At 55.5% G+C, this 24,579-nt stretch overlaps 8 protein-coding genes across 8 annotated transcripts; 3 read left to right on the top strand and 5 right to left on the bottom strand.

The window, feature by feature from the left end:
- Nucleotides 1-2,530: 2,530 nt before the first annotated feature.
- LY79DRAFT_656760 (uncharacterized protein) lies at nt 2,531-3,829 on the top strand. The gene is made up of 4 exons (XM_060562696.1): nt 2,531-2,749; nt 2,805-2,822; nt 2,927-2,947; nt 3,010-3,829. The coding sequence occupies exons 1-4, from the start codon at nt 2,642-2,644 to the stop codon at nt 3,598-3,600; spliced, it is 738 nt and encodes a 245-aa protein (XP_060417932.1). The 5' UTR covers nt 2,531-2,641; the 3' UTR covers nt 3,601-3,829.
- A 607-nt stretch (nt 3,830-4,436) lies between these two features.
- On the bottom strand, nt 4,437-5,429 carry LY79DRAFT_587583 (uncharacterized protein; the record flags this gene model as incomplete). Its single annotated transcript, XM_060560793.1, has 1 exon — nt 4,437-5,429. The coding sequence occupies one exon, from the start codon at nt 5,427-5,429 to the stop codon at nt 4,437-4,439; it is 993 nt and encodes a 330-aa protein (XP_060417931.1).
- A 3,008-nt stretch (nt 5,430-8,437) lies between these two features.
- Nucleotides 8,438-10,069, top strand: LY79DRAFT_587582 (amino acid permease; the record flags this gene model as incomplete). The annotated part of the gene is made up of 2 exons (XM_060560792.1): nt 8,438-8,582; nt 8,664-10,069. 2 exons carry the CDS (start codon nt 8,438-8,440, stop codon nt 10,067-10,069), a joined length of 1,551 nt encoding a protein of 516 aa, XP_060417930.1.
- A 226-nt stretch (nt 10,070-10,295) lies between these two features.
- On the bottom strand, nt 10,296-10,829 carry LY79DRAFT_508278 (uncharacterized protein; the record flags this gene model as incomplete). The annotated part of the gene is made up of 1 exon (XM_060553919.1): nt 10,296-10,829. The coding sequence occupies one exon, from the start codon at nt 10,827-10,829 to the stop codon at nt 10,296-10,298; it is 534 nt and encodes a 177-aa protein (XP_060417929.1).
- A 1,652-nt stretch (nt 10,830-12,481) lies between these two features.
- LY79DRAFT_508397 (cholera enterotoxin subunit A2) lies at nt 12,482-13,189 on the bottom strand (the record flags this gene model as incomplete). Its single annotated transcript, XM_060553935.1, has 1 exon — nt 12,482-13,189. The coding sequence occupies one exon, from the start codon at nt 13,187-13,189 to the stop codon at nt 12,482-12,484; it is 708 nt and encodes a 235-aa protein (XP_060417928.1).
- A 1,066-nt stretch (nt 13,190-14,255) lies between these two features.
- On the bottom strand, nt 14,256-15,148 carry LY79DRAFT_405476 (uncharacterized protein). Its single transcript, XM_060553052.1, has one exon. It carries the CDS (start codon nt 14,910-14,912, stop codon nt 14,415-14,417), a length of 498 nt encoding a protein of 165 aa, XP_060417927.1. The 5' UTR covers nt 14,913-15,148; the 3' UTR covers nt 14,256-14,414.
- A 537-nt stretch (nt 15,149-15,685) lies between these two features.
- Nucleotides 15,686-19,638, bottom strand: LY79DRAFT_508252 (fungal-specific transcription factor domain-containing protein; the record flags this gene model as incomplete). Its single annotated transcript, XM_060553915.1, has 3 exons — nt 15,686-15,771; nt 15,833-19,225; nt 19,512-19,638. 3 exons carry the CDS (start codon nt 19,636-19,638, stop codon nt 15,686-15,688), a joined length of 3,606 nt encoding a protein of 1,201 aa, XP_060417926.1.
- A 3,484-nt stretch (nt 19,639-23,122) lies between these two features.
- On the top strand, nt 23,123-23,892 carry LY79DRAFT_405405 (uncharacterized protein). The gene is made up of 2 exons (XM_060553051.1): nt 23,123-23,383; nt 23,703-23,892. Exons 1-2 carry the CDS (start codon nt 23,214-23,216, stop codon nt 23,785-23,787), a joined length of 255 nt encoding a protein of 84 aa, XP_060417925.1. The 5' UTR covers nt 23,123-23,213; the 3' UTR covers nt 23,788-23,892.
- The last annotated feature ends 687 nt before the right edge of the window (nt 23,893-24,579 follow it).

Genomic DNA, 24,579 nt, shown 5'->3' with positions numbered 1-24,579 from the left:
TTCCTCGACGACTAGGTATCGCTGGTTAGTAGCACTTTAGCCCTGACATTTTTCTCAAGCTAGCGGAAGCCTGGTGTCTTTCCGTAATAGGAAAATGTAAGTGTTTGTCTCCTGATTTTGACGCTTACGGCGGATGCTGCGGCTAGCCTTTCGATTGCCGGAACGACTATTACGTAGCGGGACAGATTGCGGTTTCTCTCTTTCTTTCATTTTCCCCCGCGATTATTATGAACAGCCTGACCTTACAAAGATGTGATCAGAATTATTGAGCAGCAGGCTGGCAACAAGCGCTATCTGCCACGTATAAGAGAAACCTCCTCCTCGCCTGAGGACGGGATCACTAGATACCCAGTGACACGGGCGGGCTTGTCTTGATACTATCAGCAGCGGATACAGGTGTGAACTCTTCGGCATGTCGGTTAAGACATGAATGAAGCTGAGCGAACGGCGTAGGCTCTGACTCATCGTTGAATATCCGTCGCAATCAAAGACCAGACCTGCGCCTGTATATGCTCAGCTGCGAAGTTAAAGGACCGCAAGGTTCAAGGTTATTGCAAAAGTCCCGGCGGTGCCATTTACAGGCGCTTCCGGGTATGAGGGTTCAGAAAATTCTTGACAGGTTCGAGCGATGTGCGCGCCATCTCGTCGGATGAACTTTAAAGTCTTGTAAGTATTCTATTGATGACTCAAGCCAACGACATAGCCTCCAGCTGGAAAGCATTCGGCTTGTCTTTGATGGATCCTCTATCATGATGTAGCGGCAATGTGCTGGGCACGGGATCTAACGACTACTTGTGCTGATAGACAGTCCTTACGTATTATAGAGTAAGACCATCTTGGGGATGGCGTCCCTCTATTCAGAGTTTTGGTTCCACACAACAGAACTTAGTGCATTCTCAAGACTCAGCAGGCGAAGGTTCTCATTGATAGAGCACAGCCTGTTAACGTAATATGTACCGGTCGGGGTCAATCTGAGCGCTGAGGTAATCTGGGCCTGAGAAAGGCCATAAACTTTGGGGCTGAGGAACAAGCCGAAAGATGTATGGAGGCGTATGTGCGGGGAACATCACCTATGAGATCCAGCTGTTCGACGACATGAGCTGGCGCTGGAATTGTCTACCAGCAAACAAACGTGCGTTTCCAGTATGAGGTCTGTTGGCTTAGGTTGCCCTCTTTGCGTTTCCAGATCAAATCATTGCACTTAGAGGTCCCGATAGAGAAGGACGAAGCCGGTTGGAGTCTCTAGGAGTGTTTTGCAGGTGCGTGTCAAATCTGTCTCTGAACAGTTAACCCTGCGCAACTTGGCTGGGGGGGGGGGGGGACGGGGGGTTCAAGTTCGTGATGCAAGTCACAGGTGATAGCAAAATACTACTCACTGCACTTCCCGGTGGTGACGTTTACATCTTTACTAATCCACAACGGCATACTGCTGTGGCTTAGTATCGAATTCATAGAAACTCTAGCGAGGAGGCGCTGCGGGGATTCAAGGTTCAAACCGGACCGCCACGCCGCCTGAACTGTTCCTTCATAACGTTCGACGGCTTGTCTTTAACCGAAGTCGGACACGTGAGGGGAGCAATTTCCCGACGTGGGTGGGTGGTCGAGAATCGGATCCTTCGGATGAGGTTCCCTAGGCTTGCCGCTTCCTTCGACGAAGAGATAATTGCTCCTCCGGACCGTCATCTACATGTATAAGGCACAAGCGTTACCTAGTCCCAGCAACCAAGAACAATACATCCTACAAGTGGTAATATGCTGGTCTGTGAGACGTGGTAGAGCCGAAGCTGTAGCAAGGCGTTGAACTCTCGACTTCAATGACGACTTGACTACAGTATAAGGCAAACTTGCTGGTGCCGACTGCATCATAAGCCATGGCAACTCCTTGACAAGATACATGAGTCGTTCATCATCGACCAGGAAGTTATAACGATATTCACAATATCCTCTACCACACTCCTCTCATAGCCTCTGCTATGTCAAGTGCTGCCAATGAAACTATTAAAAGCACTTTCGTAAGCCTAGTGACTCTTCTGTTTCTTTTTTAGCTAGAAGGATATGTGGGATCACGGATGCCACACGCCGATATAAGCCTGTATCTCCGGGAAATGCAGGAATTACACCTCCATGTCTTCTGCGTTGTATTGTTGGATAGATCAGACGGTGGAAGCCAAGTCAGCTGCTTCGCCACACACTTCGTCAACCTGCTTCTTCTATGTTTATTAAAAGACTTCCTCTTGTGTCACATATGCTTACACCTCGGTATTCCGCAGTGCCAAACAACCAACAGCCGGTGCGGCTGAATACATCACCCTTCGCATTGACCAATGACAAATATTGTGAACTAAAATCATAATACACTGGCAGAGTCTTTGGATTCTTTGTGAGGACTAAGTAAAGTTGGGTATTACTCAATCGTTTATGCGATGAGCAGAACACCTCTTTTTAGGGTCACCACGGGTTGGAAGCGTGGAAGACTGCCACTTATAAATACCAAGCCCATCTCTTGATGTCCCGTTAATCTCCTTCTTCATCACATCCAACACAATCCAAAGTGATCCGGCCATCTCTTCAGCTTATTCATCAACACTTTCTATCTTTCCAAGTTTCTACTTATTTTCCTACTCTTTTTCAACCTGCAAACATGCATATCCCATCATTCTGTCAGGCTGCCGCCGTTGGCATGGCTTTCTATGCTATGGCCGCTGTAGCTGCTCCCGTGAATGAGCCTGATGCCACGGGCATTGCAAAGGTTGGACTCCTTTTCAGCCTTTCCAACGTTGAGATTCTAAACTGACCCCGTACAGCGCATTGCCGGAACATCTGTGAGCAACACCTGGCATTTTGAAAATTGCTAAATGTTTTTTTGTTTCACTCATCAGTTGAGTGTTCCTTGAGTTGATTGCTGACAAGTGCATGCTTGCAACAGCCCAATGTGGACAGCATGCCGGTATGCAATGCCCGTGCCTGAAGTTCTCCTCTTGAAGGCCATTACTAACTCGGTGATGCAAGGACATGAGCAACGCCGCTCCTAAGAGCGGTGATAAGGACGCGCTTTTGACCACGAGTGACAAGAACAATGGGGTTACTCAGGACCGCAGCCGCAAGTGCCGACGCGACGTGGATGGCAAACGAAGGGACTGTGACTACGATTACTACGATTACTACGGCGACGACGACGATTATGGACGCCGAGGCAGAGGCCGCGGCGGACGGCACGGTGACCGTGACGGAGACTACTACAACCGCGCCGTCCAGAACGAAGCGGACAAGGACGGCAAAGATCTCGGCAAGCGCCGTGACGACGATGGCCCCGACGGTGGTGGACGCCGAGGAGGCAGAGGCCGGGGAAGAGGCCGAGGAGGCAGAGGACGCGGTGGCCGTGGCGGTGATCGTGGCGGAGACTACGACGACCGCGCCGTCCAAAACGAAGCGAACAAGGACGCCAAAGATCTCGGCAAGCGCGGTTACGGCGGTGATTACCACGGCTATCATGGCGATGACTCGTACGGCCATCACGGCTATGATTCGTACGGCCACCATGGTTATGATTCGTACGGCAATTACGGCAATTACGGCGAGCACGGCTATCATCGCAACTGATACGACATCCATGACAGAGGAAGACGAGGAGGCGAGTGCGGCGACAAGGGGGGGAGAAGACGGAGGGAGGGATGGGCCCCGGCTCTAGGAGGAGGACTCTTAGAATTGTCAAGGCCGCGGATGGACCGGGAACAACGAGAAATTCGGAACGCGTATTGATTCTTTTCTACTTTCATTTTGTCGCCAAACACTCCGGGTTGGAGCATCGGTAGGGCTTGAAGGAAGTTCGGCGACGGAGAAAAAAAACGTGTTTCTTGGAGACCGAACTATTTTGTACACGCTGAGATAACTGCATCATTTAAGGTGATTACATTCTTTCTACCACTATCTCCAAAACGATGATGAAGCTCTGTGAGCACCATGGCGACATGCGGCACTGGCGTTCAGTTCACACCCTACGAGGACCAGAGAGATCTAAGTCGGTCAAGAGGTAACATTGCCGGGAGGCGGTGCCCATAAGACGATGGTGCAGTCAAAGGCTCTCGGCCGGTTGAGTGAAGTCGCGAGTGGCAAAGCCGCATCGAAATGCATGCTCAAAGAACATACCAATAGTGTACGGAGTATAGAGCAGCCAATGTTTACAATCCCGGCCGGTATCGAGATCGACCCGGCTCGGAGAGCGGTTCCCGACCCACCGCAACGTCAGTCGGGGGCGATCGTCCGAAGATGGGTACACCATCAGCATGATATCACCTCCCGTCGTGATCAAACCATAAAAGCAACGACGCAGAGCCTTAGCTATAGCAGAACGGAAGCCATAGTAAAAGATTCAAAAAGCAACAACAGGACCAGGTCAATATTTACAAACCTTCCCAAAGAAAAGAACCCCCCCCCCCCTATAACGCCGGCTCGAGGTCCAGTCTCAGCAGCCCCTTGACGTTCCTCCAGGCGATCCCCTCCCACTCGGCCTCGCTGACGAGCCCGCTCCCCCTCAGCTCGTCCATGAAGCGCCTGCCCTCGCGGTTGGCGGAGAAGGGGTAGTCGACGCTGAAGACGAGCCTCTCGGGCCTCGTCTCGCGCAGCAGGCAGGCCATCGGCGCCAGCGAGAACATGCCGCTCGTCGTCACCCACACGTTGGCGTCCCAGACGTCGCGCAGGCGGCGGCGGCGGCGGGGCGGCCAGTCGGCCGAGAAGCGGACGACGCGGTCGAGCATGAACGGGAGCATCTCCCCCATGTGGCCGAGGACGAGCTGGAGGCGCGGGAAGCGGTCGAAGACGCCGGCGGCGAAGAGGCGGAGGAGGTGCAGGCCCGTGCGGGAGTGCCAGCCCCAGGCCCAGGCGCCGAGGGCGGCGGCGACGGGCGGGCCGTAGGCGCCTGCGCCGTCGAAGTTGAGCCTGGACTCGTCGGCGGGCGGGTAGGCCGGGTGCAGGTAGACGGGGACGGCGAGGTCCTCGGCGGCGGCCCAGAGGGGGTCGAAGCGCGGCGCGTCGAAGAAGGTGCCGTCGTCGAGGTGGTTCTGCACCAGGGCGCCGACGAAGCCGAGGCGGCGCACGGCGCGGCGCAGCTCCTCGGCGGCGGCGGCCGGGTCCTCCATCGGCAGGAGGGCGAAGGCGGCGTACCGGTCCGGGTGGCGGGCGATCCTGGAGTGCAGGTCGTCGTTGATGGCGGCGCAGCGCTCGGCCCCGCCGACGCTCATGGGCAGGTGGGAGAGGACCGTCACGGCCACCGAGTCCTTGGCCATCTCCTGCAGCCTCGCCGGGCCGACGTCGGCCAGCTTGTCCAGCACGGCGGGCCCGAACGTCCTTTTGATGACGTCCCTGGGCCCGCCCGGCCCGTCGTCGAGCAGCGGCGATATGTAGTGTTCCTCGATTGCGATGAGAGGCGCCATTCCCGGTGAGACTGTCGATGCTTGTGTTTGGTGACCCAAGTGATCACCGGATGGGCGGGGTGTGTGTGTGTGTGTGTGTGTGTGGGAGCGGGATCGTGGTGGACGCTTCACTGATTCTCGGTAAAGCAGGATCACATGTAGCAGTTGTGTCGAGCGTATCAACTTCATCGCACCTCGAGAAGCCAATGATGATGCCATTGAGGGGACGCGCTAAGCCGGGTCGTCCGAAGGCGAATCCTCGATTGGCTGCGACACCAGCATCTGAGCACAATGAACCGACGCATGCGGAAAGACGGGCATACAGACGGTGACACGACGCAGCCGTGCGACTGTCCACCGGGCCCGTCGCAAGACGCAGGCCATGTTTGCAAACCTATCTTCCACCTCCTCTGTGCGGGCTTTGCTTGTCCGTGGTGCCGGCAGCTGGGCCTCGACTCATCTGACCGCGCGCAGCGAGAGCATCATGGAACAGACAGCACGAGCGGCTCTCGTGAACGTCACACACAGATAGATGCACGCGGTAAATGGCTCGGCAGACTTGGCCCGGCCTAGTTGACGGCGTGATGAAAGCTTCTCCCCCCCAACAACGGGAACCAAGGATCGGAAACCCCGCGAAACCGACATATCGGCCGCAGCTAAGAATGCCCGCTCGTCGCGTGCGCGGTCCAGGGGCGCGTCGAGACGGCCCCCGGCGCCAAGAGCAAACACGGGATCGAGAACCGGAGAGGGGGGGGGCCGGGTCTCGTTTTATGGAGATTCACCACAGACTGTCGATATCACGAGTCAAGGAAACGCAGAGTGCGCAAGCGGGATGCAACCGCGTGGCGACAGGGAACAGGGAAGGGAACAGTAAACCGAGAGAAAGAAAAGAAAAAAAAAAGAGAGAAAAAGAAGGAAAAAAGGAAAAAAGTCCCGGTATTGCCGACGGGGAACCGGCACCGACGATGGTTCATCTCCGAGTGTATGCAGACGGGACGCCGGCACACTCTTACCCGGGCGGGCAGTAAATTACCTACCTTGCAAGATCAAAGTTTCGCAGGCAAACCCAGGAAGGGGGCGGGTGAAAGACGCCCAATCATGACGAAGCGACGACATGCGGAATCTTTCTCTCTCTCTCTCTCTCTCCTCTCCCCCAAAAGCTGGGGCAGGGGGGCGAGAGGGATCATCTCGAAATGCGACCGACAGAAAAGCCTATCGGGCGGATTTGCTCAGGACGAAATGACACACAGGAAAGACAAAAAAGAACATGGCATGGTTGCACACACACACACCTCCCGCACCTCCGCGGCCCGCCCCGATCTCGAGGAAGAGAGAGAGAGAGTAAAAAAATCTGCAACGGTTTCCACAATAAGACGTAATAGAAACCGGGGGGGAGCAGGCGGAGGACCAAGATTTTTGCACGCCTTGGCTTGGTTGGATGGATGGATGGAAAAAGGGGGAGACGAGCGAGCTTGGGGCAAAAAAGAAGAAGAGGGAAGATAAGAAAAAAGGAAAAAACACCATCATCTCGCTACCGTCTTTCCCATCATCAGACTCGGACAACGCAGCGGGAACCGTCCGACAACAGACTCTCCCCTCGAGGGATCACGGTTCCTAGGGTCCCAAAGAGGCGCATTTCTCGCGCGGCCGCTCGGCTTAGCGCGGTCCGGACGACGGTTGGTCATTCGAGGGGGGCGTCGTCGTAGGGCTGAAAGGACGATGGAAAAGATGGGAAACACACACACACACACACACACACACACACGCAGGAGACTTGGACCGAGGAGGACGGCGAACAAGCTTCCACCAAGCCCGGTTGTACGGAGAGCTTGGCCTCGAGAAAACTTGTGACGCCGTCTCAGACCGTCTAGGCCGTCCGGACCAGGGAGGGTGGCGGCAGCCGGTAAGTGAAGGAGAAAATAAATAAATAAATTAAAAAACCGGGAAAAGAGATTTCAAGAATACCGGCATCTCTCTCTGCTCGGGCCAAGCTCGGTGACAAGCGGGTGGCGCGACGGTGGTGCGTCAACGACGTGTGGGAGGCTCTTTTTTTTTTATTTCTTTTTTATTTCTTTTTATTTCTTCTCTTTTTTTCTCTCTTCAACCTCTTCCTCGTCGATCTCTCCCCGCTGGTTCGCCCTGTGTACTACCACTTACCACTGTCTGTCTGTCTGTCTGTCTGTCCGTCTATCAGCCAGTCCTGTTCAGTTACAAACTGCATATAAGCAGCAGCCAGAGCATAACTTGCTCGCCATGCCATGACATACGCTTACTGCCATATGTCCAAAAAAGACAAAATAAAAACCGCCTCGATCCCATCCCACACGCTGCGCGTTTTCTCGCCCCCAAAGTGTTCTGCCCCCACCCCCAAAATGGGGAATATATCGAGAGACGAGAGGCTCGGCTGAACTCCATCCATCACCCCTGCTACAACGCCACCGGTACCCGCGTGCCCGGGCGACCTCCGAAGAGGGTCGTCGCCGCCGCAACACGCTACCTGCACACTAGGTAACCAGGGAGGACCATCGACGGCCAAACATGTCCAAGAGGGTCTCGAGCCGCGGCTCGTTGTCCCGAGCGCTCGCGTGTGCCTATCTCCGTCCCACTCCCACTTCTCGAGATTTTCTTCCTCCCCTCGACCCCCCCCCGGTGGCCAACAAACCCGTCGGCCGGCTCGCGATGTGAGTCGACGCGGAGTGGAACCGGTTGTGTAAGACTCTTGAGAGAGAGAGAGAGAGAGAGAGAGAGAGAGAGAAAGGGCCCGGTATATTCTATTTAATCATGCCACGGGCTTTTTCCTTTCGTCTGGGTCCTCCCCTCTCTTCTGTCCCAGTCCTCGTCCTCTCCCCGTCGCCTTCGTCCTTGCCTTCACGGTCAGGCTTCTCCTCCCCCACCCCTGGTCGTTCGCAACAAAAGCCTAATCGTCGCGCGTGCGCATGTGTGTGTGTGTGTGTGTGTGTGTGTATGTGTGTTGTTTGCTTGTGTGAATCCATCCATCCCTGTGAACCCAACCAGCCGTCACCGCCATCATGTTCAGCTCCAAGGAGAAGACGCCCCAGTCGAGCGAGGGCGAGGTTACGCCTAGCAACGGCTCCAAGACCGACCTCGAGACCGGCGAGACCGACGGCCTTCACCGCACCCTCCACAGTCGTCACCTGCAGTTCCTCGCCATTGGTATGTCACTGCCGACCCCTTCCCTTCGTCCTCTTCGTCCTCTTCGGCTACGTACGTACGTCATTGTTCTGACCATCACAGGCGGCACCATCGGCACCGGCCTCTTCCTCGGCAGCGGCAAGGCTATCGCGACCTCGGGCCCCGTCGGCGCCCTCGTCGCCTTCATCTTCGTCGGCTCCATCGTCTTCTCCGTCATGACGGCCCTCTGCGAGATGGCCACCTACATCCCCGTCCCCGGCGCCTTCACCTCGTACGCCTCCCGCTTCATCGACCCCACCCTCGGCTTCACCATGGGCTGGATGTACTGGTTCAGCTGGTCCATCACCTTCGCCCTCGAGCTCACCGCCGCCGGCGTCATCATCCAGTACTGGAACGCCGACCTCAGCATCGCCATCTTCATCTCCGTCTTCTGGGCCGTCTTCACCGCCCTCAACTTCATGCCCATCCGCATGTTCGGCGAGGTCGAGATGTGGTTCGCCAGCATCAAGGTCGTCACCATCGTCGGCTTCATCGTCTTCGCCGTCTGCATCAACGCCGGCGTCGGCCAGCAGGGCTACCTCGGCTTCACTTACTGGGCCGACCCGGGCGCCTTCAACGCCGCCATCGTCGAGGGCTCCACCGGCAAGTTCATCGGCTTCTGGTCCGTCCTCATCACCGCCGGCTTCAGCTACCAGGGCGCCGAGCTCGTCGGCATCGGCGCCGGCGAGACCAAGGACCCCGAGAAGAGCGTGCCCAGCGCCGTCCGCTGGACCTTCTGGGGCATCTTCGGCCTGTTCGTCGCCACCGTCTTCTTTGTCGGCCTCCTCGTCCCCTCCGACGACCCGTCCCTCCTGCTCGACTCCCAGGACGCGTCGGCCTCGCCCCTCGTCATCGCCGCCAACCTGGCGGGCGTCAGGGTGCTCCCCGACATCATCAACGCCGTGCTCCTGACGGCCGTCCTCTCGGCCGCCAACTCCAACGTCTACTCGGGATCCCGCATCCTCGTCTCTCTCGCCAACGAGAGGTGCGCGCCCCAGTTCATGACGTGGACCAACAAGTTCGGCACCCCCTACATGGCCGTCGCCACCACGTCGGCCGTCGGCCTGCTGGCCTACATGAACCTGTCGTCCAACGGCGGCGTCGTCTTCGACTGGCTCCTCAACGTCACGGCCGTCGCCGGCTTCATCAGCTGGTCGTGCATCAACGTCTGCCACCTGCGCTTCATGGCCGCCCTCGAGGCCCAGAACATCCCGCGCAGCACCCTGCCGTACACGGCGCCCCTGCAGCCGTACCTGTCCTGGTACGGCCTGTTCTTCAACGTGCTCATCATTCTGACAAACGGCTTCGCCGTCTTCATCGAGTGGAGCACCAGCGACTTCTTTACCGCCTACGTCAGTGTCATTCTGTTCGTCGTCCTGTTGATCGGTCACAAGCTCTTCAACCGCACCAGGCCCCTCAAGGCCATCGAGGCCGATGTGACGACGGGCACTCTGCGAGCGACGTCATGATGTGTACGAAGAAAATGATGGAGAAGAAGAGAAAGAACGAGGAAGGGAAGGAAAAAAAAAACCAAAGAGTGGCGACTGTGACGGGCGACGGGTGAAGAAGTAATCTGATGTAATACTAGTTAGGATAGCTGTGATGAAGATACCCATGAGTTCAACGGTTCGGTCGTGCGTCCTGAAGCGATGGATATTCCCAACATTGTACAGCCATGGCAGGCAACGGCGAGAATCACGACGAGACAATGGTATACAGCCCCACAGCGCCGCCGAGGCCGAGGGCGATGCTCCTCCCCAGGTTATACAGCCCCCACCGGTCGACCAGCGACTTGGCGCCCTCCTGCTCCTCGTGGGTCATTCCGACGGCCATGATGCCCATGTCCCTCGTCCCCTCGGCCCTCCTCAGCAGCTCCCTGTTGATGCCGACCATGAGGAACTTGGTCCACGGCACGATGGCGAAGCAGAGGGCGCCGGCGACCGCCAGCAGCCTCGACTTGCCGGAGGCGCCAGGCAGGTGGTGGTGATGCGCAGCGGTCTGGTAGGCCATGTACCAGTAGCTCAGGGCGCAGGTGAGAATCGGCGGCGGGAAGACGCGGCTGGTGCGCGCGAACATGCTGGACCACTGGCGCAGCATGAGCGGCGTCGGCGACTCGAGCAGGCGGGGCACGACGAAGACGGAGAGGCTCAGGTTCAGCCCGGCAAGCGCCGTGTTGACGAAGACGGTCGAGGACTGGATGCCGCGGAGGGGGTTCGGCTGGGAAGACATGGCGGGGCTGTATGCGTCTTTGGTGGTGATGGTGGTCTGGTAGCGTGCGTATCGTAAGTATCGGTGGCAGCCGGTCGCGCAGGTTGGAGGTTATGAAGAGCAATCAAGTCGTTGTCGTTGAGAGGCGGCAGAGAAGGGGAGGGAGAGAGTGTGATCAATAAGTCAGTCAGTCAGTGTAGGGGGTGGGACGTCGAGACCAAGAATATACTGAAGCTCGAGAGGAAAGAAAGTTCGGCAGCTTGGGCGGGAAGCTGCGGGGTGGCGTGGGTGTGTGTAAGTGTACGTACGGAGTACACACGGGTAGGATGTGACAGGCAGCGGGCGGCAGGCAGCAGGCGGCAGGCGACAGGGGCAGTAAGCGGCAGGTGGGGGTGTCTGACACACCACCTATGTATCCGTACTCCGTAGGTATCTGTACCTATATTCCTTCGGGCGCGATCGGACCTCATTAACCCCGAGGAGGATCCCCATCCACTTTTACCCCACACTTTTAGAGATACATGACAATATACATTATTTTGGAATACTATTTTATCAGCAACTACCACTAATTTCAACATTATCACTAACATTATCATTAAATTCACAATGTCATCTAATTCAGATACCTCTATTAATAGCACTATATACGTAGAGGCTGTACTAGAGGACCTTGCTATCACTTGCCTAGATGAGCCTAGCAAGCTTCTAGGAGACCTACAAGGCTGCTTAGACTACAATGTACTGTTGTATAAAGGTAGAGATTAATGGTACCTTTGGTATAGGCAAAACGCCATATGAATAGAAGTACCTTAAAACTATTGGCTTTTGGCGTTAATTGCTGTGGTCTGATTTGCTCCTACCCCTCATCGGGGTTGGTGAGGTCCGATCGCGCCCGAAGGGATACGGGGTAGTCACCCGCGACAAGAATTTACTACTGGTCCCAAATCCGTATCGAGTGTGGGGAGTGATCGGTGGCCGCTTTAACCCGAGCCGAAGCTGAGCACAGGTGAGCAGAGGGTGAGCGTAAGCTGGTCCACCTTTACCCCGGTTGCACCTCAGAGAAAGGGGCGTCGGCCAACGCTGCTCTTTCTATCATGGAAACCTGCTTCCTGATGCGCGCTAAACCCGTCCTCAACCTGCATGGCCGGCTGTGTATCCGTAGATACCATCTCTATCATGAAGATGGCGTTATTTCGAACAAGGTCCAAGCTTTTATTACACACACACAAGTCATTCTGCCATCAACTCACAGCTGCGGAGGAAGCAACACAGGCAGCGTATCGGCGCCATCAAGCAGATGGTCCCAGGACAGGAGGCGGATCAATATCGGTAAAATGGCACACGCCCTTCCATCACCATTCTTTAATCCTTAGTGCCAAAGGTCAAGGTTTTGCCCGACACATGTAGGGACTCCCGCAGGCAGTGCCCGTGGGCCGTGGTCATCTCATACACAGATTGTCTAATACCCTTTTTTACTTTGTCTCCCATTAGATCGATATAATTTAAGTTTCGCCATGTACTTCTTGGCCGCTCTAAATGCAGCCCTCCTGGCGTCACACATCGTCGGACCAGCCCTTCTCTTCTTGTTGTTCTTCTTGTCGTTTTTTTGCTTTCCTTCGTACCATAGGTCTGCGATCTATATCAGAGTTAGTACACATCCTGCAGTGACCTCACATGGGGTTTTGGACGCGTACCGTGCCTTGCTCTGCCGAGCAAGGCCTGAACTGTTTCCACGGGTCCTCCCACCATGCCTTATGGTTTGGAGGAAAGCCGGCAAGGCCATACTGTGCGCCGCCAGTCCGGAATCCGCTGTATCGTATTTCATTATAATCCGGGTTCTTGATTGGCAATAGCCAGCTAAAGCTTTGAAGGTTACTTCTGTCGATCTTGCGCCAGGAGACTATCTGGTCCCACTTGACACCTCCTAAGGCTGCATACTCATCTTCTTCAAAGTAAACGTTGTATTTGCCCAGCGTCTTCGTAACATCAATCATGTTGGGAGTCGTTTTGACCCTGTAGATCCATGTCGTTTCCTGCTGTCGCGAGAAGAAGGCATGACCAAGGGCCAAGAGGAACGATGAAGTGAATGAAGTGTAGCCGTCATCATCTCGGGTTGAACCAAGGCCTATGCGGTTTCCCTCCTCGTCATACTCCTCGGGGATGTCAACATGGTTCCAAAGGCTAATGCTGGGGGCTACCTCTCCGACTGCAGTGAGACCTTTGGGCACGAAGCCGCCGGCTGCCTTGATCTCTTGAGGAGACCTGCCGGCACCGCGCCAGACGAATTTGGGATCGCTTCTTAGGAATGCAGCCTCTCCCGAAAAGACACAAAGAGAGACCAGGTTGAACAAGACGAACAGATTTTGTCGCATACCCATTTTCGATAGAACTGGTGATTCGGAGGAAAAACGCTGGAGAAACAAAGTGAGAGCTGGGGCTGTCGCAGCCAGCGTCTTCTTGTGGCATTTTGTGCTTCCAGAGTCACGGAGCAGTCGAAATTTACAGCGATTGTAGTTTAAATTTAGCTTTAGCAAAAGTTAGTTTTAACACTTGGCACGCCGATCTTCAGGCATATCTAGGAAAAGAATTGTAAAAACACAGGCGCTTTTTACTATGAGCCGCAGTTATGGCGGCTTAGCCGTAGGTGGAGATGTGATTTTAGATAATCTAGCGGAGATGAAATAAATATAACGTAGGTTATATTGATTCATTACATTATATCATGCATAAAATAAAAATAAAAACCCCCATTCATAGAAAAGCACACTTAAATCGGAATTAGCATTGAGAGATCATTCACTAATTAGTCCAACTTCGCTGTTATTAATATAGCCCCCCTAGTAGCTGTTCAAGGTCTAATAGGGCAAATAGGCTGTAGAAGCTACCAAGCTAGGAGGGACGGTAGCAACACGAAGAGATGCATTAACAGTGTAACCAGCGACGTAAAAAGTGATGAAACGTATATGCAAGCAATTAAGAAAGTATGTAATACACGTTGTCATTAATCCTTGTTAATCACTGTTGCCCCCTTAATTTGTTAGGTCTGTAACCTAGGGGGTAAATACTGTTGAAGTGATGGTTCCAGTCATTCATGCGTACGGAGTATATTGCTTGCGTTGTCTCTACTATGCTCTGTTCTATGGGCATTTCCCATTTGACGGTATGCACGTGACATGGATTTCCCCTCTTTTGGGTGGAGAAATACGTCCCCAAAATGACTTTCCGTACCCGTTCAAAAGCACGTACCTCCTACCTACCTGTGCTAGGCAAATACGGAGTAGGTACGTACCTGTATACCTATCCACCCCACATGACGAGGATCCGTCACCATCACCATCACCATCATTACAGGGTGGCAGGGGGAAATAAAATACCCCAGTTATGTAATATCGCCGCACAGTCCAGCTAGCTAGGCTAGTAAACAGTACTGTAATGCCCGCTACTGAAATAAGTAGGGTGGTGAGTGTTAGAGTAAGATACCTAACAGGGGTAATTTTATTTCGGCCTGGTACCATAGTACTATTACACATCTCGTTTCGTAGACCTTAGTCATGTCATGTCTGTCTGATTTTCTCCATTTGTGTAGGTAGTTACTTACACCCATCAGGTTCCCGCACAACTCCGTCCGTCCGTCTCTGCCGGTAGGCGGTCCTGGGCAAGTTGTCCTCGACGACGCTTGCCACACTCACTGAACCGCCTCAACCCGGCAATCTCGTCGAGATGCCGCGTTTCCTGCGCAGAGACAACAACACGTTGGCCACCCTTCCTCGCCGCCCTCGACTTGCTAGTCCAACACCACTCAGACTTTTTTTCCCTTACACTCGAACAAAACACACAGCTCAGCCCCCTCCCTTGGAGGTGTTTGAAAGGTAAAAGAAGAATAGTAAAAATCCATATCCAACCACAACCACGACCGCTCGTTCCAGAGAGCCAACCAGAGACTGACCAGCCTCGATAACGGCGGCGGAGTCTTGGAGAAGATTCGAAAGTCCACGAGCGGTACCTTCTCAGCTGCCCCATCAGAGCTGAGACGTATGGCTGCGAGTCAACTCTGAACAGCCAGCCAGACCCAACAGCGGGCACGTACCGTACCGCCCGCATAAAAAAAGCGAAAAGAAGAACAAAAGGGAAAGAAGAAGAAAAACGCCATTGTCCACATTCATCTCATCCGAGCTAAATTAAATTCAAAACCCCTCCCCCACACCCCTTTCCTGGCGTGAGCAAACCACCCGAGACGAGAAGCTTTCCAGTTTCCGTCGGCCGATACCTGTGTCGATGCCGATGCCTATACCACAGAGGAAAGCTTGCTTGTCTTGTCGCTGGCGCATCGTCTGCATGTTCGTAAAACAAAATGATTCGTGACCTCCTCGAGGTCCAGGCGTACGTACTGATGATGTACACTGCGAGAGTCGCCGCCAGAGTCCTGCTTCATCATCCCAGTTCCTCGGCGACGACAACGTAAATAAATGACGGCATCCGCTCGACGCCGCCCTTCGATAAAATAATAATCGTGTGTCCCTGCTGGAACATATCGTAACGTCATTTTTGGAAAAACTTTTGGCATTCCCCCATCATGTGCGTAGGGGAGGGTATTCCGCTTGTTGCTTCCGTTTGTCGCAAGTTTCTCTTCTTCCTCGCCCCCTCCCCTTTCTTTTTGTTGTTCCCGGCTGAACTTCCTGCTTGCCGACCGTATATGCAGCCCCTTTTGGGTTTTCCTATCTCCTCTTCGTTGACGCGTGTTTCGAAAGATTGTCATGGCCGAGGGACGAGTCACAGTCGGGGAGAAGTCTATCCCGAGTGACAGATTCCCCAATGACCGCTTGCTTCTCTCTTTTGCCGACCGTCCCCCTTATGCCCATCTGTTGTTATCCAACTTACTCATGCGCAACCACGGACTTCTCGGCTCTGGCGCGCATATGAGTTGCGTGTGTCTCGAGGCATCGGGCCATCAGGTGAGTGACTGAAAGAGGTTAGCGAGGGGGTTGCCCTCATCGAGTCTTGCAACTGAATCGAGTACTGACCTGGCCACACCGCGGCTTTGTCGAGCATGTGAGCCGTGATGCGGAGGATCTTAGCCGCATAGCCCGCATGGTCGTCCATGTGCATTCTTGTGTCGACGCCTGCAACGTTGCCCTGGACAAGCTCAAAGTTCATCTTCAACTCCGCGGAAGCCAACACCTCTTGTACCTTTCCCAGCAGTTTCACGTCTTCCTCTTCCAACATCATGATGGCCGGGACCTGAGAGAGGTCCACGTCGTCTTGGCCCAGGATGCCAAGGTACCGACCGACTCGATCCTGTAGCGTCGCAACCCACTCGGCCAGGACCTGGGCACAGTCAAAAGCGCACATTGCTGACTGCAGAGGCAGCTCCCGGCTGGTAAAATCGGCAAAAGTGACGCCCAGCTTGTCCGACATGGCGAGCGAGTCAGCGGCGTAGAAGGCGGCCTTGCGGAGGTGCTTCTCTCTGCGGCATGAGGATTGGCTCGGCGCGGGCTGCGAGTGAGAGGGAAACTTGCCAGAAGGGAACTCTGGGGAGGAAGACTGCGTCGCCGGAGACTCGGCAAACACCGACGTCGAGACTGAGTTGTCCGAATTCTCGGTACCGGTCGACTCTGCGTTGGAAGCGGGCGAGTGTTCTGCGTGCTGGACCACCTCGGTACCGCGAGAGAGCTCCTCCGACACGGCGTCCCAGTCTCGTTGCCAAAACTTCTCCTTGGAGCGGGCAAGGTTCACAAAGAGCCGCACGTAGGCCAAGTCGAGCAGCGGGATGGCATCGGCAGACAGCGGTCCGAGGCCAAAGGGGTTCGGGCGCTCGAGGCTGTGGTTCGGGTTGCTTGCCCAGGCGGCCTGCCAGGCCTTCAGAGCAGGTTCGATGTGCCGGTGCATCTTCTCGGTTTCCTCGTTGGTCCAGACCTTGTTGTGATGGCGCTGGCGTGTCTCCCAAATGTAGTTGTGCAGCGCGTTGATCAGGATCAGACAACCAAACGTCGACGGCTTGAGGTCGCTCCTGTGGAGCTCGTCCAGGCCGCTGCCGCCGCTGCCGCCGCTGCCGCCGCTGCCGCCGCCGCCGCCGCCGCCCTGCGCGAATGCCTGGTGCCCGTTGCCGAAAGCAAGCTGCTGCTGCTGCTGCTGCTGCTGCTGCTGCTTCTGCTGCTTCTCATTCGACCTGAGCAGGTCGCCTAGCGCTTCGTGAAAGGTCATGCGGTTGTGGTTCGCGGCGCGGACTCCGCCCTTGGCAGCAAAGGCCGTGCTGCTCTCGGCGGCGAAGAAGTCCTCATCGGAAGGCAGGTCGAGCAGGATCTCGGAATTGGTCAGGGCCGGCGTGTGGTTGTACGCCACGACGAGGAGGCTCGAGAGGACAAAGACGACGTAGAGCGTGCGCTTGCGCTCCTCCATCGTCTTCCACCGGAGCCACTCCACCTGCTCATCGGAATCGGGCTGAAGGCTGCTCCACGTGGCATCGTCGTGCATGTGGGTGTCATGAGCATCGTTGGACTCGACGCGAATGGGGCGGAGGAGGTCGGCAGCTTGCGCAAGGCTGACGAGGGCAGCGCAGTGGGTTGAGGCGATGTCGCTTGCCGTCTTGTCGCCGCAGTTGTGGCCGTAGACGACGTTCAGAAGCATGGCCTGCACGAGCCAGACCGGGGTGTGGGTAGATGATTCCTGGCTGTTGTGGGCCGACGGCTCGGATGCCGGGGTTCTCCGTAAGTCGGCCTTCCTCACGTCGGCTTTCCGCCGTTCCTCAAGGTACAGTTGAATCATTTTCTTGGCCATCTCAAACAGTTCCCGGGATTGTACGTGGTCCATCTCGTACAAGGCGCCAATGGCAGACATGGAAAGGACGAGACACCCACTTCCACCAACGGTGTTGGGGCGGTTGGCAGCGGAGGGCGGCATCTCAAAAGTCAAAGTGGGAATGTGCAAAAACGGCAGATGAGGGTGGAAGTAACGAAGGTAAGCGCCAACATATCGTTGCAAGTCTTGAGTGCTAGGTAAATTCTTTACATGGTCTGGGACACTGTTGGCCGTGTTCTGAAAGCCCGGCGACAGCGGCGAGCTTGGGGTCGCGAATGAGTACCTCCGTCCTCCAAATGGAGAGCACTGCGAGAGGGCCCCGACTATGGCGCCTCGGGTCGCATCGGTAATGGTCGAGACGGGCGAGACGCCGTGGTTGCCGCCGTTCATGGACGACGGCGTCTCCGGACCTGCGTTGAAGCCGAGGGCGGCGTGGTTAAGGTTTTGCGTGTTGAGTCCGGAAACCATCGACGGACTGAGGGAGCTAAGAGAGGGAGGCGGCGTCGAGAAATAGGCATCGTTCATTTTCTGCGCAGCAGGTTGTGGTGAGACGGGTGCTCCGTTTAAGAGATCTGGGAAGACCGAACCATTTAGATCCATGGCAAACGGGTTTGGGACCTGGGGAGGACCCATCACGGCCGGTTGCCACATTGAGCTTGTTCCTGCGGGGGCAGGATGATTGGAGCCGTCCACCATGACATCGCTGATGCCGCTCTGGCTGGTGGTGCTAATGGCCGAAGGACTTGAGCCGTCCACGGCGTTGTCGGCGCCCTGGAAGGACATCTGGTGCTCGAAACCCGTCAGCCAGTCGAAGCTATCGTCCAGCTGCGTCGTCGAAAGGTCGCCGGCAAGCCCGTGCAGGAAGGGCGAGGGCTGGTCCATGGCCATGGACTGGGGCGAGTCATTGTAGTGGAGAGCGTTGGGGTTGATGGTGGAGCCGGGGCCGAACAGCAGGCCCTCAAAGTCAAAGTCTGGGTTGAAGACTGCCATGGGGGGAGCGGTCCGCAAGCCGCTAAAGTCCATGTGGTTGATGGTGTGCGTCTCGAGCTTGGGCAGCCCGTGAGACATGCCCCGATGGCCCATGGCGGCTGACATGCCGCCAAAGTCCAAGTTGTGCACGGGCAGCCCCGCGAGACTGGGGTGACGGCTGTGTGTGCCAGGTGGCATGCCCCGAGCTGCCTGGGCGTTGGCGGCGGCAATCATCTGCATCGCGCTCCCGTCGACGTGGCTGATGGTGTTGGCCCTCGGGCGCATCGAGGCAGCGGCGGCATTTGCAGCGGCGGCGGCATTGGGGCCGGCGACGCTGTTTTTGCGAGCGCGGGCCCCAGGAGCGGCACTGCTGGCGCTCTCACGGCGATTGCGGGGGCGGGAGGACGGAGTCGTGGTCTGATGCAGCTTCTGCTGGTGTCTCAGCAGCAGATCGCGACGAGCGAAGCATCTTGTGCATTCGGGGCATTCGAAGGGCTTCTCCTTGGTGTGGGAGCGCTCGTGGCGTTTCAGATGTTCCAATCGGGCAAAGGAGCGCTGACAAGTCGCGCACACATGGGGGCGGGGTTTGTCGGTCTTTGGGGGAGGGAAATTGGCAGGCGTCTTGGTGTTGACAGTAATCGTGGAAGCAGCTAGATGTGCGTGCAATTCCATATGTCAGCTCAGTTTCCAGGTCAGGGCGGCATGATTGATTTCTTGTTTTCACATCGTGGAAGAGAGGAAAGAAGAGAGACCCCCCGCATCCGCCATATAAATCAATAACCAACGTCGCCATCGTCGGCGGTGGGAAGGAGGACGCGAATTGAGGAGGGGGGGGGGGATGGGAGATATGCGCGGGTGGGAACAGGAGGGGCAGTTTTTTGGAGGGGTTGTGGGTGTGGGCAAGCAAGCAAGCAAGCTTTCAGGTGCGACTCATACCACTATCTTCGGTGGCCGGCGCCGTGCTGTTGGCGGCAGAAGCGGCAGCAGGAGCGGCGGGCGTCGTAGAGGAATTGGTCATGTTTGTGTTCTTTTCGGCCTTGACTTCGGTGTCGTTCATAGCCATCGTTGGCTGGTTTTCGTAATCGTCGTTCGTCGTGATCGTGAAAGGAACGAAGAAGGGGGGAGGGAAAGGAAGAGAAGGGGGGAAGGGTGGTTGGCAGAACAAGGCAAGTAAAGTGTGGTTGAGGAAAAAGGGTCTTGGTTGTCGCTTGGAGGGTTTGGTTTGGTTTAGGTGGGCGCAGCTCGACGGGCGGGCGGGCGGGCGGTCGGTCGGTCGGGAGAGTGCGCTACAGCGGGAAGCGAGAAAGTGTATGTAAGAAGAGTGTGTGAGGGATGACGGATGGCGGGGTGGATTTGTGGACAGAAGAGAAAGAGAGAGGGAGATCGGATAGGTCGGTCCAGATAGGTTGAGAGAGATAGAGCGAGAGGGAGAGAGAGAGAGAGAGAGAGAGGGTCCAGTCCCGGGTTAGGGAAGCGGCGTTTAGTAGATGGGAAAAGAGGACGAAGAAGATAGTGGTAGTAGGAGGGAAGCGCTGTGTCCGGGAGCCGAATGTCGCATGCTATTTTCCAAGTGATGGAAACCAAAGAAAACAATAATAGTATGGTTGAGAAACGAAGCAGTATATCCTCTTTGTCTTTTTTTTTTTTCTAGTTGGAGAGCTCACAGCGTTTTGTTTTGTTTTGTTTTCTTTCTTTCTCCGTCAAACAAGACAATCAATTCCCGCCTGTCGAAGCAGCTGCTTTGCTTGGAGAAGAAGAGAAGGAGGGAAAGGATGGGAGCAAGAGTCAGTGGTGGGAAGGGGAAGTTGGGGTACTTGTTAGGTAAAGTGCCATCCAAATCCAACCCAGCCTGGCGCAGGAAAGAGCGAGACGAAGAGATAGAGAGAGAGAGTTGGTGTGAGTGTGTGTGTGTGTGTGTGCGTGGTGTGTGGGTGCGTGTGTGTGTGTGTGTGGGCGGGTACCTAGTGCGAGGTACCTCAGAAAGATTTGGATGGGATGGTGTGGGATGGGATGGGATGGGAAGGGCAGGTACGTTAGGGAAGGTACCTCCGTGATTCGTGCACGGTGTATACTGTGCCTCAGACCGGGACATGGAAGGCAACGGTAGGCAAAGCAGCCCACACACAAAGTGGAAACAGATACAGAAACAGCAAGGCAGGCAGGCAGGCAGGCAGGCAGAGGTCAGGGTCCACGAGGTAGTTACGATGTACACTACTTAGTCCGTCGATGGTGGGATTGAGATGGCAAGATGGGGAATTGGATATATGGTACACGGAAATGGTACAGAAAAGAGCACATCCACCGGCACCGGTGCCAGCACCAACAAGAAACAGGTAATAGAACGGAAGGCAAGGTGCAAGGTGAGGCAAGTACAGCGTACCTACCTGTACGTATGTGTGCATGCGTGTGAGTGTGTGTGTGTGCGCGCAAAAGAGTGTGGGTACAGTGCAAAACACCGTATATCTTCTTGCCCAGCCCTGGGATGGCGGAGGTCAGGTGTACATGACCCCAGTGACCTGTGCACAGTGCGGCGGCTTGCCTTGCCCGAAAAGGCCAGGTACCTCCCTTAGTTGCGCGCTTTCCCTTCCTTGTATTCCCTGCTCTCTCTCTCTCTCTCTATGCCTACCTTGCTCTGCTAGCCTGCCAATGTCCGTCGTTAACCGGCCCCCAGCTTAGCCGACCTTGCCTTACCTTACCTCGGGTACCTGTGTCGTGGAGCTACCCTGATTTTGTTGAAAAGAAAAACCACGACGAAACTTGTCGGAAAGAACCATACCGACGGATGACTCCTTTACAAAGCTTAGAAGAAAAGAAAAGGGAAAAAAATTACCGGTAGAGGGGGGCGAGTTCTCGGCAACGTGATGCGATGTCAGGCCGCGAGATGCAGACATCAGGCACCGCATACTTAGCACCAACCGTGCTTACACTACCTACCTATCCGTACATGCCATGCCAATATCTTTGCTTGCCGCCTACGTCTCATGTATCCCCGAGAGGGAAGGAAATTGAAAAAAAGAAACAGGGGTCAGGCCGGTGGCCGGTGGCCGGGAAAGCAGGCTGTGACACGAGAGACCACTAAAACATTTGCGCGCGCGCGCAGTCTGATTGATGCTCACAGGCTCACCGAGTATCAAGTCATTTGACTTTCGCCTGTTCCCATCTCTCTCTCTCTCTCTGTCTCTCTTGTCTGGAATAACCCAACATACTTCCCTCCAATACCTCGCTCATCCCTGCCGCTGAACCCGGACCTGTTTTATTCCTGGCGTCATTTCCTCTTCCCTCGCCGAATGGCAATTCGCTCGCTTCCGTCTTGGATTATCTAGGCTACGCTGCTGCTATTATGAATACCGACCTACTCAGTATAGTACTCATGTACCCTACCGTATGCGTGCAGTCCCGGCAAAAGCTAGCTAGCTCCCAGAAAGAGGTTGGTCGGAAGGGGAGGGGGAGGTTAATGGTTCCAGAGAACAAGGGGGAGGCTGGCCTGGCGTCGAACCGTTACAGGCTGAAAGCAGCAGCAGCAACAGCACGCCGCCCTGCCCACTACCCACACACCACCTTGCCGCCGCGGAATCAGGCACAGAAAGCCTGAATCTTCGTAGCCATCTACTATACGCAGTAGTGTATAGTGCAAATGGGAGCAAAGACAAGGACAGGCACTCGGTCAAGCCTGCTCTCTCGCTCGCTCCCCCTGTTTCTTTCCCTCGCTCGCTCTCTGTATTCTGTCAGTCTACGTAGTCAGGTCCGCAGATCGTGTCCCGTGCGCGCAACGGTCTGTTCTCCCTCGGCCCGTCTTGGCTATGCTCATTCATACTTGCCTTGACAGACGGGTACCAACTCGCGATACCAATCCATCAACGGGACACGCCTACGGGGTGGGGGGGGGGGGCCTCGAGCCCGTCTCATTCATCCCCAGAGAGACAAGCCGCTTTGGTCTGCGCCGCCCACTACCATGTAGCTTATCGCATGGGTCACAGGTCGATTAAGAGATAGACGTGCGGCAGCTGTATCGAAGGGTGGTGGTCGGACAGCTCGGCACCAAGGCGGACTTGGATCAGATGCGTGAGCCATTCGAGAGCTTAACCTACCGACGCCAATGAGACAACGTGAGGTCGGGGGGTGGGCAAACCAACATAGCTGTACTTATGCAGGTGATGGGGGGAAACGGAAATCAGATGGACAGACTGACTTTTGCCCTCTGTAATCGGGTCGAAGCTGTTCCTATTAAAAGATGGCCAGCCCATCCTAGGCTTCTCACAACCGAGCTGCGCGCAGGCCTAGGTTATATACACACACAGTATGTGTGCAAGCATCGTATGACCGTAGATTTTCACCGCGATACCTGGGACCCTCGCCCGTTGCTTCTGCTGTCGTCGATGTGCCTGGATCTACCTGACTTGGCCTGGCCTGGCGACCGTCCGCCGCTCCAAGAGCGGCAGGACATGGTAGCCGTGGCCGCATCCACCGCCGCCGCCGCCGCCGCCGCCGCTGTCGCCCGGCCGTTTTCATAGGTTGCCCATCCAAGCCAAGTCGCCGCATAGACTTTTACCGCTGCCGCTGCCGTCGCCGCCGTGGAATGGCTCTCACAAATCACCTACGTACCGAGAGGCCGGCGTCGATTCACATACATGTCGTACCATGGTGATTCGTGTCTGTACCTCCAAGTCCGGGGCTTCATATCCAGTATTCACACGGCGCACAGAGTACACAGTACATGGTACGAGGCAGTGGAGAGAAGTAAAGTCGCCGGCGTCCAGTCGCATCGCTCGACAGGCCTGCCGGGCCTACCTGTCGTTGGCTCTTGCTCAGCGGGAGGGTGGATTGGATGGAGAGCATCCCGTGCCGGGTATTCCATGCCCCGGGGTTCTTCCAGAGGCAGGCCAGGCCTGGCTCGGGTCAGAGTCCCGCTGTGAAATTGGGTTTCCTACTGTTGCCCAGCGGGGACATGATCCGAAGCAAAGACGGTGTACGGAGTACACAGCATATGGTGGACGCAAAACCCTGTTAGGTAAGAGGTGGGGGATTGCGAAGGCAGACAAGCTAAACCCAAGCGTGAGTTGAGTGTCGCACCCTTATTTCGCTTGGCCTGGCGTGGCATGGCCAACACTCCTCCGTGGCATCTGCGAGAGCGCGCGCGTGTGTGTGTGCGTGTTTTGATTTTATTTTACTCTTTGTCATCTTTGCATGCTTGGTTCGGTCTGCTCGGCATTGACGAGTAGGATCGAGGCCGGGTGCGACAAAAACCAAGCCGGAGAGTAAGAAAATAAAATGAAAATATGAGAATATATAAAAAAGAATAAATTAAAAAAAAAAAAAAAGGAGGAAGAAGAAGAAGAACAAGAACAAGAAGAGGAGGAGGAGGAGGAAAAAGGAAGAAACATGTTGATGTAGCCGACCAGCAATCATTTTCAAGTAGAGCTTTCTCCCGTGTGCAGTTCCGTGGAATTGCGAAACACAAAAGCGACCAACTCCGTCCGTAGTCGCTCAGTGGAATTGGAACCGGCATGCTGATTATAGTTGCGGCCATTAGCTTCGACCAATGGAAATCATCTCCGAGGCATATAGAGACCGATAGCCGGAGTGACCCCTCCAATACCCCGTCTTCCTGGTGGTTGGAGGGGTACGAGGGGCTGGTAGGTCCTGGGGAGACCAAGGACCAGCAACAGCTCTGGCTGGGTGGCAGGGACAAAAGGAAACGGTCGTAAGGCGAGTGGCTGCGGCGGGCATTGCGTCTAGAGGGCAGCGAGTGGTGAGGCCCTCGGGTACGTCGGTACCGACTGACGCCGATCAGGGTTCTCCGTATCTATATCCCGTATCCGCACACGAAGCTAGCACCGAGCCCCTTTTGTGATTGGCCGCTATGCCTCGGGCCACGCGAAGGGTATACATGCTACGTATGTAGTGTCAGTAGTAGGTACTCTGTGAGGTCGGGTCGAACAGGTACCTCTGTCTCTTGTCGTTGTGGATGCAGGTGAGTCGTGTTCCATTGAATCTGTAGGCCGGG

This window comes from Colletotrichum navitas (assembly GCF_030913465.1).
Source record: "Colletotrichum navitas strain CBS 125086 chromosome Unknown LY79scaffold_9, whole genome shotgun sequence".
NCBI classification, from domain to species: domain Eukaryota; kingdom Fungi; phylum Ascomycota; class Sordariomycetes; order Glomerellales; family Glomerellaceae; genus Colletotrichum; species Colletotrichum navitas.
This window is presented reverse-complemented; position numbering and strand designations above follow the sequence as displayed.

Coding starts and splice junctions, on each gene's coding strand:
- LY79DRAFT_656760 (XM_060562696.1), top strand. CDS start 2,642: ATGCATATCCCATCATTCTGTCAGGCTGCCGCCGTTGGCATGGCTTTC. Junction 2,948..3,009: donor CCAATGTGGACAGCATGCCG/GTATGCAATGCC, acceptor CGGTGATGCAAG/GACATGAGCAACGCCGCTCC.
- LY79DRAFT_405476 (XM_060553052.1), bottom strand. CDS start 14,912: ATGCGGGCGGTACGGTACGTGCCCGCTGTTGGGTCTGGCTGGCTGTTC.
- LY79DRAFT_405405 (XM_060553051.1), top strand. CDS start 23,214: ATGGTGATTCGTGTCTGTACCTCCAAGTCCGGGGCTTCATATCCAGTA. Junction 23,384..23,702: donor CTGTCGTTGGCTCTTGCTCA/GCGGGAGGGTGG, acceptor GGCATCTGCGAG/AGCGCGCGCGTGTGTGTGTG.